Genomic DNA, 12,748 nt, shown 5'->3' on the forward strand with positions numbered 1-12,748 from the left:
GATGTCCTTCTTGGCCACTGTATTCTCGCCAGTCATTTTGCTGAACAGCGCACGCATCTTTTCCTTGCGCGCTTTTCAGCTGCCAATTTCTGCTTCGTGGTTCTCAAACCACCCTTTTGGTGTCCCCTTCTGGTAGAATACACAATATATACTATATATATATATATATATATGTGTGTGTGTGTGTGTGTGTGTGTGTGTGTGTGTGTGTGTGTGTGTGTGTGTGTGTGTGTGTGTGTGTGTGTGTGTGTGTGTGTGTGTGTGTGTGTGTGTGTGTGTGTGTGTGTGTGTGTGTGTGTGTGTGTGTGTGTGTGTGTGTGTGTGTGTGTGTGACGTAAGAAGGAAGGTATGGTTAGGAGAAGTAGATGAGGAAGAAGTGCTTTCGAATAAATTTGGCGTAAGAGCCAGGCCACATCGCTCATTCATCGTAGCGTCACACGAGTCGACGGGTGAAGACCTAGCAGTCACTTTATCAACCAGCCTTCATTATTGAACACCTCACCAGCCATCATCATCGAACGTGGACCACACAAGTGCATCCCAGCTCTACACCATGACCAGCATCATGACAGCACCATCAGCAGGCTTTGACATCCCCAAGTACACTGGATCAACTGACGATGAACCCGTACAAGACTGGTTCAACGTATTCGAACTCTACGCCGCTCCAGCATCATGGTCAGAACGAGAGATGGTCGTCAACTTTACCGACTACGTCTGTGGTGAGACTTTCAAATTCTACCTCACCCACGTATTTCTAAACGGTGAGCTATGGAACAACATCAAAGAATAAATGATCATTCAATTTAAAGAATACTGTGATGTAACAGGAAAGGCAACCTTTATTAGGCCCGGAAGACACGATGAAGCGACCACGCCCAATGCACAGAACTCAGACAAGCCAAATCCCCACAGCAGAAGAAGATGACGACCACTCATGATGATGAATATGTGTAAAGATAGATGATGTGCTTAATGAATGCCTACACTAACTTCACCCCCCCCCACGTGAAAGCGGTCATCCTGACCGCAGTTCTTGGCCGCATTTTAAAGCGAAGATGAACGCCGTATGAAAGGCTTCATGCGGGATACGTGGACTATTTCTGCTGCCCTGTAGCGGCGGTCCGTCGGAAGAAGAACGGGTGCCACGCGATAATTCACAGGAGACGTTTGCTCCAAGACAGTGTAGGGGCCAATAAAACGTAATTGAAACTTCTCGCACAGTCCGGAAGTGCGAATGGGTGTAAGAAGGAGGACTTCGTCGCCAGGGCTGAAAGACACGGCACGATGGGAGGCATCATATTCAAGCTTGCGATCCTGTTGCTTGGCTTCAGTGTTGACGCGAGCCAGCTGGCGGCAATGAAGTAGACGAGACACGTATTCTTCACTTGAAGATGAACATGGTTTGACAGGCGCAGAGAAGAACGAAACATCGAGGAAAGAAGAGGGGAAGCGACCGTGGACGAGGTAGAACGGCGAGTAACCGGTTGTGCGCTGTACAGAGGTGTTATACGCAAAAGTGACAAATGGCAAAATGGTGTCCCAGTTTCTGTGGTCGGGTTCGATATACATCGCAATCATGTCTGACAGTGTACGATGGAAGCGCTCAGTCAGGCCGTTCGTCTGAGGATGGTAACTGGAGCTTGTTTTGTGTGTAGTGCCGGCTGCCTTGAGCACTTCTTCGACGAGTGCTGAAAGAAATACTCTTCCACGGTCGCTCAGGATTACACGAGGAGCTCCGTGTCGAAGGATTATTGCTCTAAGGATGAAGTCGGCCACTTCCGAAGCTGATGCAGAAGGCACGGGAGCTGTTTCGGCGTAGCGGGTTAGGTGGTCGACAGCTGTAACTATCCAACGATTGCCCGTGACAGTCATAGGAAGCGGACCATACAGGTCAATGCCAACTACCTCGAATGGTTGCAGGGGACACGGGAGCGGTTGTAATTGTCCACTTCGAGTTGATGTAGGTAGCTTGCGACGCTGACAAAGGGCGCATGAGGCAACGTACTTCGCGACACAGGTGGACAAGCCCGGCCAGTAGTAGTGACATCTTATGCGGTCATACGTTTTCTGGAAGCCCATGTGTCCAGCAGACATGTCGTCGTGATATGTCTTGAGGACTTGAGCCCGAAGAGAGCGAGGTAGAACGGGCACCCAGCGTTGACCATCAGGGTGGTAGATATGACGGTACAGGACGTGGTTGTTGAGCTTGAATTGCGTCAGCTGTCGGCGAAGGCGGGCGTTAGGGGGCCGGCAAGTCCCGTCAAGACGGTCCATGATGCGGCGATAGTAAGGGTCAGCACGTAGGTGAGATTAGAACAAACCACACTCGCTTGGAGAAGTTGGGTCCAAAGTAGTTAATGACGAAACATGTAGGGAAGAGACGGCCGAAAGCTTCTCGTGTGCAGTAGTGGCGGGTTTGTTAAGCGGCTCCGAAGAGAGCGGGCAACGCGAAAGGGCGTCGGCGTCTTGATGCTTGTTTCCCGACTTTTATGTGATAGTGAAGTCGTATTCTTGTAAGCGAAGAATCCAGCGACCAAGGCGGCCGGACAAGTTCTTGATTGTCGAGAGCCAGCACAAGGCGTGATGGTCCGTAACCACAGTAAAGTGGCGGCCGTGGAGATAAGGTCGAAACTTTTGTATCGACCATACGACCGCTAGGCACTCCTGTTCGGTGATGGTATAATTCTTTTCAGCAGGGGTCAGTGCACGGCTCGCGTATGCGACGACTTTCTCACGTGAAGATTCGTCTCGCTGTAGAAGAATTCCACCAATGCCTCGACCACTAGCGTCTGTATGCAGGAGCGTAGGCGCGGTTTCGTCGAAATGGCAGAGGACTGGTTCGGATGTGAGTGCACATTTCAGTTGGGCAAACGCCGCTTCACATTCAGGAGACCACACAAAGGCGACGCCTGATCCGAGCAACTTGTGCAATGGTGAAGCTATTGAGGCGAAGTCTCGAATGAATCGGCGAAAATAAGAAGCGAGGCCGAGGAAACTGCGCAAATCTTTGGCTTTTTCAGGACGCGGGAAGTGTTGGACAGCGGAAATCTTGTCAGGATCGGGACGAATACCGTCCTTGCTTACGATGTGGCCTAACACTTTAATCGTCTTGCTCGCAAAACGGCACTTCTTGGTGTTCAGCTGAAGGCCTGCGTTTGCAAGGCACGTAAGAACTTCGTCCAGTCGTTGCAAGTGCTGAGGGAAGGTTGACGAGAAAATAACGATATCGTCTAAATAGCACAAGCAAGTCTTCCACTTCAAGCCTCGTAAAACTGTGTCGATCATCCGCTCGAATGTTGCTGGAGCATTGCAAAGGCCGAATGGCATGACGTTGAATTCATACAGCCCATCTGGTGTTGAAAACGCTGTCTTTTCTTTGTCATCCTCGTGCATGGGTATTTGCCAGTAACCTGAACGCAGGTCTAGGCTTGAAAAGTACTCAGCACCTTGCAGTGAATCCAAAGCATCGTCTATGCGCGGCATGGGGTAAACATCCTTGTGGGTAATCTTATTAAGTGCTCTGTAGTCCACGCAAAACCGCACGGAGCCATCTTTTTTCCTTACTAAAACAACAGGGGATGACCAAGGACTCGCGGAGGGGCGTATAATGTTCCGTTGCAGCATATCGGCTACATTTTGTTCAATAATTTCACGCTCGGATGAAGAGACGCGATATGGTCGACGGCGTCCGATGGAAGTGCCATCGGTCTGGATACGATGCCTAATAATGGACGTCTGTCCCAGAGATGAGGAATGGACATCAAACAATCTCCTATGCTTTTGTAGTAAGGCAAGCAACTCATCTGTCTGTGAAGAGGTCAGTTCTGGACTAATAGTCGCAGCAAGAACAGAAACGCTTGATGAACGTCCAATAGAAGGAAGGTCAGAACACGCTGGCATAAGGGAGACAACAGAGACAGGTTGAGATCCAGAAACGCAAGCCATTGTGGTGCCTTTAGTAATGAGAATTTTCTCAGAAGTCTGGTTTTTAGCGCAGAGAAGTCCGGAGCCATTGTGGAATCGCGCTAGACCTGAAGCAAAGGCTATACCTCTTGCGAGACAGCGTGCAGATGGTTGCACAAACACGTCACCAGAGTCGATCACATTAGAAGTGATGGCAACTATCCGCTGATGACCAGGTGGTAGCTCGGTCTCTTCAGCAGCGAGCAAGCGAACGGGCTTGTCATCCGCATACAGGGCATAGTCAGTTTCCATCATATGAACAACATTTTCTTTACAGCAAATGGAAGCGTTCGCCGTAGACAGAAAATCCCAGCCTAATATAATCTGGTGGGCACACGAATTCAGCACAGCAAATTGTACAAAATGAAGAATACCAGCGATGAAAACACGAGCGGTGCACATAGCGGCAGGTCTAATGGCGTCCCCTTGAGCAGCATGCAGTGTAGGTCCATCATAAGGGGTGGTGACTTTTCGTAGACGTGAGCACAAAGAACGATCAATCACAGACAAAGAGGCACCAGTGTCTATTAAAGCGTCCACGTACACACCTTCTATTAAAACAGCTATCGTATTATATGGACGCACTGGAGGAATTTCTGTCTTTTCGTTCGATGCAGCTTTTCCTCCAAAAGCTGCAGAGGTTAGTTTTCCGGGCGTTGGTTGGTGAATTGCGAGACAGGTCGCAATGGAGACGTGGAACGGCGGAGGGGTGAGGGTGAGCGGCGTCTAGTAGAGCGGTAGGAACTGGTTGGCTCAGATGTCGCAGTTGGAGACGGTGAGCGGCGTAGCGGCGGATCATAAGGACGACGTTGGAAAGCGTACCAGCTTGTCCCATCATCCCGTCCGTAGGTGTCGAGTCCACGACGCTCGTCCTGCTGACGCTTCCGACAGACGCGTGCAATGTGGCCCCGATAGCCGCAGTAATAACAGATCGGACGATGCGGCCGACACGGTGGGTGAAAGGGCTGGCTAGTCACACTCGGAGTTAACGAAGCCAGCGGGACAGGCGTCGAGTGTGCGGGCATTGGTTGTACCACGGGTGGTGAGCCAGCGAGGACTTGTGCGTACGTCGGTTGGAGTCGAGGTACTGGAGTGTCTACAAACGCTGGCCTGGTCATGGACGCCAACTCCTCTTTGATAACATCCCGCAAAACATTGTTGGAGGGGGGAGGTGGACTCGGTGTCATTGAGAGGCCGAAAGATTGTAGCTCTTCCCGTATAAGCGCCCGGATCATGGCACGCAATGAGGCATCAGTCGTGGTAGTGTTTTCAGAGCTGTCCGGCGGTAACCGTTGGGATTCAAGTTCTTCCAGGCGTTGGCACGTGGCAACAACGTCAGCGACCGTAGTCGGGTTCTGAATGACCAAGGCATTGAATGCAACCGTGCCTATCCCTTTCAGTAGATGACGAACTTTCTCTGATTCAGACATGGACGTGCTGAAACGGTGACAGAGAGCAAGCACATCCTCTATGTACGATGTGTAGGACTCACCGCATTGTTGCTTGCGAGAATCCAGCGTCTTCTTCGCGAGAGCTGAACGAACCGCCGGGGTGCCGAAAATTTGGCGAAGCTGTTGCTTAAAACGCGTCCAGTCCGTAATGTCCGTTTCATGATTGAAAAACCATGTTTTCGCTACGCCCGTGAGGTAGAAAGAAACACGGCGAAGCTTGGTAGGATCATCCCAGTTGTTAGTGGAACTCGCTCGATTGAACTGGTCCAACCAATCTTCCACATCTTCACCTCGAAGTCCGGCGAACGTGGGCGGCTCACGCTGGTGCGCGGTGATAATCCACGATGGATAGGCCGTGGTAGCCGGGGCCGTGGAGGTAGACGCAGAAGCGCCGGTTGGCTCGTCCTGAGGCATGTTACCGGACACCTGGTACAAACGACCTGAGCGCAGCTCCAGGAGGCAGATCGGGCTGGGAGAGGACGGAAGATCGTAGAGCACACTCCACCACTTGTGATGTAACAGGAAAGGCAACCTTTATTAGGCCCGGAAGACACGATGAAGCGACCACGCCCAATGCACAGAACTCAGACAAGCCAAATCCCCACAGCAGAAGAAGATGACGACCACTCATGATGATGAATATGTGTAAAGATAGATGATGTGCTTAATGAATGCCTACAATACAGTCAAAACTATGACGAAGACTCGATTATAACCCATCATCCGCAGACAATTGCACTCAGTCGTCAATTTCACAGGCAGTCTTCAACCATTCGAACGCACAACAAGATTCGACCGCTGGCACAAGACGCAGTGGCACACGAGTTCAGCGACAGACTACAATGCGTATTTTGGGAAAAACACGACGATCTAGCGGGCCTCCCTTCTGCAAGAAAGTCGGCATTTTCGAAGTCATCGCTTCAGCATATGACACGAGATGTTGCTCATCCACCTGATGCCCTTCACTCTTCGTCTGGCACACGTGGTCCACCACCTGGGTTTTCATCACTCGGTTCTTCAAGCGCTTCTAACGCTCCCGACTTGCCCTATAAGGACGCCGTACTCATGCTAGATGACCTGGCGCATCGGGGCAATACCCTGTCAAGCCATTCTCCTTCCATAAGGTTTCATGCATCACCGTTCAGTGCACAGACCCTCGACAGTCCAAACAAAACAGAAGACTTAGACGCACCGAACGTAGCACGCTACCAGGCGCAAGAACCACTCGCAATGAACTGCGAAGAAGAAGCCCCTGAAGAACTTCGTGGCATTTCTACGGCACCGCAGACTTGCCAAAACCTGCAGTTCAAATCTAGTGATGTCACGTGACCTGTGGTACCGTCATAGAGAGCTCACCAATTCAAATATTGAACAAGTTCAGAAGTACAACACACGTCAAACCTCGTACGCAGATGTCTTTCAGAAGCGTCCGTACTGAACCTTGTCACGGAAGCCTCTGAAGAGCATGCTAGCAATGATGATGCATTACCAACTATGCCCGACAAGCAAGACACCAGCTCACCATGCATAAGCTGTCTACAGGATGCGTCAAACCTTGAAGGAAATGAATGCCCGATTGCGGAAGGGGCGCCACTGTAGTCATCTCCTGAGCAGCATCAGCAAAACAAGCAAAGCCAAGTTCACAAAACTCCCGCGACAACGAGAGAGACTGCAACTAGGGCATCGACGAACGCGAAATTCAACGGAAGCGCACTCACCAATTGAAGAACATCGGAAAATAATATCTCTAAACCAAAAAACAATTCAAGACGTCAGGCACTTTCGCACCAAGAAAAGTCACTCCCTGCACCTCATATTACATCGACTGCACCACCACAGAAACGTCGAAAAAGACGCGGAAGCACTGCTTGCACACTGCAAGCACTCAGGCACTTCGCCACAGTCTGTCAAAAAGCACGAACGCAAGAAGCACTAGGATTCCACAATTCACGACGAAAAATACAACCCTGACGAGATCTGAGCTGCCGATGCAACAATGCGTTCCAACCTTACTCAGTCCACAGAAGAGTTCAAGCAGCATTGTCAGTATTTATGTGTAGCCCGCAATGTGCGGAACGCAACAGTCAAGCTCATCCACCAGAGTCGTCATGGAAGTCACCAGACTTCTCCCGCGGCCTTGAAAATTTATTGAGGTTGTGGAACTCCATCAGGACGTGAAACTGTAAATTTAGTCATAATTTTGTTTAATCTCTCCTTCAATTTTTTTGCATTTCGTAACCAGGGCCATCTTTCGGGGGAGGGGGAATCCTGTGACGTAAAGTAGGGTTAGGAGAAAGAGATGAGAAAGCAGTGCTTTCGAATAAACTTGGTGTATGAGCCAGGCCACGTCGCGCATTCATCATAGCGTCATATATATATATATATATATATATATATATATATATATATATATATATATATATATATATATATATATATATATATATATATATATATATATATATATATATATATATATATATATAGGCAGGCATGGTGGTTGAGTGGCCGTAGCGTTGCATACACTCCAGTAGATCCTCCGTGAGCGATCACAACGTGGTTTATTTAGACGTTTCGGCCTAGAGTCTGGCCTTCATCAGGATTAAAGATACAGTTTGTTGGGGCTCAGCTTTATACAATCTCAAATCAGAGGGCAAGGAAAGAGGGAAAAAAAGACAGAAAAGAAAAAAAGAAAAAATTAAAAAAAGGAAAAAAGAAAAAGGAAAGAAAAAGAAGGAAAAAGAGAAGAAGAAGAGAAAAATAATATACGGTGGACGCCCCTCGGGTGCCCCCTTCCACTCTTCCTTCCACTTCCCCCTCCACTCTTCCCTCCACCTCCCCCTTCTTCTCTCTCCCCCTTCTCCACTTCACCAGCCTTCCCAGCCTCTGCCACAATACGCAACACCCCTCCTTCTACGACGACTGGTTTACGGGGCCCCGAGTAGTTAAAGGCTTAGGACTTCCTAAAAAGCTCTTTGTTGCCCCACACCGAACCGCCAGTGCCAGGAGGGGCCGTCTGATCGGGAGGAATGCGTTAGTGAACGGAAACATACACAGACCACTGACATCAGAAAGGTGAAGGTATCCACTTTGTTGGGTTTAAATGTGAATTTAGAAGTAGGAGTGTCAGTCAGCGCCATCTATAAGCCAAGCGACGAGTGTGAAACACTCTTTTGTATATATATATATATATATATATATATATATATATATATATATATATATATATATATATATATATATATATATATATATATATATATATATATATATATGTATATATATATATATATGTATATATATATATATATATATATATATTTATATATATATATATATATATATATATATATATATATATATATATATATATATATATATATATATATATATATATATATATATATATATATATATATATATATATATATATGAGTGTGACCTGGCTGGTCGAATAGTTCTGCGCTTAAAAACAACTGAACAACTGTTTCGCGCGCGACAAAGGTTTTCTTGAAGAGCGGTTTCTTATCTTTCGCCCCATTGACATTTGTTTCCATATCTATTTTCCCCTGCCCCTCATCCCTGCTTCGTAAGTGGTGGAAACAAACGGAAGCTGTCTATTGCGATCGCCTTGGTTGGCTTACCTGGTGTCGTGTTCTTGGACGAGCCTTATGCTGGCGTGGACGTGCTCGCCAGGACACGCATCTACAAGAGACTCACTGAGATCAAGGAGCACACGAAATGCAGCATGGTGCTTACTTCACACAGGTATTGTTCATTTCTTTGTCCTTGTATTTACTTTTGCAAATTATTACCGGGTCTGCAATCGCATGACTGAGAAATAGGGGCAGAAAGTAAAAACAAAAGCACATGTAGTTTCGCGCATTCGCGCAACAGTGTGCAAAACATGTAAAGAGCCATATTGAAATCCATCTGTTTTCAAAGCACTGTGGCTCCTTACGTATACAGGTGGGAGGGGGGGGGGGGTGAGGCTGAAGCTTAGAAAGCGGGGCAAGCCACACTGTTCGAGAGGATAGAACTGTTGTGACAGTGCTTCGTAAGGGCTCACAATTATGTGCACATTTGAAAAAATACAAGAGAAATTCACACACATTTTCCTAAAATAATTTTACTGCTCTGAACCGCGCTCACGGATACTTTATCCCGATGAGTTATTTAGTGCTCATCTACATTTCCATCAACACACGTATTACAGAGGTAAAACGTGTATTCAAGGCACAATGGTGGCTCCGAAAACGTTTTTTTTTTATCTTCTGAGGGATGTTGTCCACCTTTATTGATACGTGCACCAGCGCCAAAAGCTTGCCAGGGTCTGTAGCTTGAAAAAGTGATGGTCACAGACCTCACTGAACCCTTTCTAGCATTGATGCGCCAGGCTACACATGCATAGCGTCGGCCTACTTATCAATATAGCTCCATCCATTCGTTCATCAATGCTGTCGTGCCTTTTGTCAACCAATTCATGTGTCTTACGAAGTCTCCTCGAAACATATTTCTTTGACAACAGATGTGTTTCATTTGCCACCACTTGCATAGTGGTTCTCGCACTCCTGCCATTTGCACTTATCAGCCATGGCGTACAACCTTTTTCGATGTCATACAAGGAATATTACTTTAAGGTTACATCATAGTTTAACATCGTTAAAATCGAGATTTTGGTCAACAATGTGCAGCTTTAGAGTAGACTACGCAAACCTTGCGGGCGTTGCAGGCGTAGCGTTTGTTTGTCATTCAACGGGAACCCGCAAGAGGTGAGCATATGACGCATGCGCAACGCAAACGCAAAGCTTTACGTCGCACGGTTCTAAAGCTCTGATTCATCAACGTGGCACTACAAAGACACCCTAAAAGGCACCCAAACATGTCCAGAACTTGTGCTAGTAGAAGTGAAAGACAAGACTCTTGTTTACAAGAACTTAAGTTTGGGTGATATTGGTGGGATGAATTCTTGAGCAATAATCCAGAAATTGCCGAGACCCAACACCAATTTAGAGTTGGTATCATCTCTTTGTCCTTCGCTAGTGTCCTTGTATTTTGCGCTATCTGCTCAAAATAATGAAACCAGAAATATTAGTCAATTGTTAGTACCTAATATTTTTGTGTGCAAAACTAAAAAAGCGAGCCTATAAAGTTTTCATTGCCTTTCTTCATCTGCTGATGAAAAACGCATGTGAAGAAAAGCAATGCGTACACCGGCGTGGACAAATACTATTTTCGGCGGAGCCATTTAGAAAACCTGGCTACTATCTGACATATTAACTGGACCTGCACCTTTCAAAATGCGTGACACAATACCCTACAGTGAAGCCATATTGAAGGTCGCATGCCCATCCAAAGAGGCAAAGTCCAAGTACAGCGTAAATCAACACTTACTTGCACCTGGCCAACCCTAATACTGGCATGGCCCACAGCAATCGTTATCTGGACATTCTCAACGCTGAGAAAGCAATATTGATTAACACTAACACACAATAATACCAAGGACAGTATACTAAATGTCTTTCGTAGTAATTTCACGATAAGTATGCAGAAAAGTGGACTAAAACACTACTTGCCTCTAGCAAGAGAATTGGCTGAAGAGTCTGGATGCTCTGGAAAACAGACATTCTAGAATAATGACATGCGATTTAACGCTGCCCCCAAACAGCAGTGTACAACCAGCGCCTTCTTCCAGCTCCACACTTAGGTGCTGAAACTTAGACAACAGCCATGATATCGACAAGAAATTATGCACGATGCTACGTGTGAAGATTCGAAATATGCTGCACGTCAGACTGAGAAAAAAATATCGCAGAGTAGATGAGATTACAAACGAGTGTATGAGGATATTACTTCCAATATTGACAAAAGAAACAGTCACCGATGGGTAACGAAATGCGTAAGAGGGAACACCGACTCTCAGTGGGAATTACACATTGAATATCAACGGAAAGGATGTCCACTTGGCGTCGGCATGGTTATGTGTGTAGCAGAAACATAATAGTTGCCGCATTAAATTAGCATCAGTTTGGGCGCACAACCACTACCCGTCTTTGTTGAGAGCTGACGCAATTCAAGTTCGTCACCTGCGTCGTGTACAGCCATATAGCCCCAATCACACTATACTTTGAGTGACCGTTACGGCAGGACTGCTGATCATTTGGGTATGCAAAAAATGCATAGCCCTATGAGACATCGTTAATACTACCCGGGTTTACTGGCTAGTTCATGAAATTAAGTGGCGTCTTCTGTCTACACAAGAGCGCTGTGAATTGTCTACACAAGGAAATTATCACACCTTGCGCCCCACGCAAGCTCCCTACACAAGCTCAATGCGCCCAGCTATTTGTAGTCTTCGGCATTGATCTGCATGGCTCCCTCCTTCTGAGCCTGATCAGGAAACGATGGGCAGTTAAGGCCATTGACCATCAGACGCGCTGCGCTGAAGCACCTTCCATACGCTTGAAAAACCTTCCATACGCTTGAACTTCAGAAGTTCATAGCTTCATGCATCGAGCCCTATATTACGTCAGAGTGCTTCTCGCGAAGGAATTCTTTTCAGTACTTGTGAACGAATTCTCAAGGCATCTCGCACCACCAGTAAAATAACCATCAGTTACCATCCACAAACCAACTGGCTCACAAGGCGATTCCATTGCGCGATTTCAGTCAAGATGGCCATGTACGTACACACATCCAACCAGCACATCAAAAATTGTACGCAATTTTGCCAATAATGAGTTTACCTACAAGCAAATATACACATCTCACAAATTGATGGTTGTCATTCTACGCGTATCTCCTCATTAGCTGGTATGCTCTTCTTTTCTTAGCTTCTCCTTTTGTTCACCTGTAAGTTTAATTCAATTATTTGTTGAAAAATAATAGATGTCACATTTGCTTTTTGCTGCCAGTTCTCCGGCATGAATACCAGGGCGAAATGTGAAGAAGGCAAGATTCACGTCAATGCGTCGCAGCACATCCCATCGTGTCCTTTAGCCGTAGTGAAAAAAATCTGGTTTATACACTCATTCGCCCTCCTATAATTGCTTACAACTTCAGACGTATACGCTATTCTCTCCTCAATTATGGATACACGCAAGCCTGCACCAATGGGCGTGTACTCCGGCCTGACATCATGAGCCGGACAGTCATTGACCCTGTCAGCCGAGAACGTAGCTGATAGCAAGAGCGGCACTATTTTGTTGAGGTGATTGGTGCCGAACACTCAAACAGGACACAGGACGAGCGCTTAGTTCCACTTCACTGGCCCCTGCAATGTCTGTCAGCAGGCATCTAGCGCCAGTTACCACGTACAGGTTGATCTCTGC

At 46.9% G+C, this 12,748-nt stretch overlaps 1 protein-coding gene across 1 annotated transcript in view; it reads left to right on the plus strand.

The window, feature by feature from the left end:
- Positions 1 to 12,748, plus strand: part of LOC119173009 (phospholipid-transporting ATPase ABCA3) — a 94,394-nt gene that overhangs the window by 68,817 nt on the left and 12,829 nt on the right. Inside the window, exon 3 of the mRNA XM_075893877.1 lies at positions 9,012 to 9,185. Coding sequence (XP_075749992.1) covers positions 9,012 to 9,185 — 174 coding nt within the window. The remainder of the gene's footprint in view (positions 1 to 9,011; positions 9,186 to 12,748) is intronic.

Source organism: Rhipicephalus microplus, chromosome 4 (assembly GCF_043290135.1).
Source record: "Rhipicephalus microplus isolate Deutch F79 chromosome 4, USDA_Rmic, whole genome shotgun sequence".
NCBI lineage: Eukaryota > Metazoa > Arthropoda > Arachnida > Ixodida > Ixodidae > Rhipicephalus > Rhipicephalus microplus.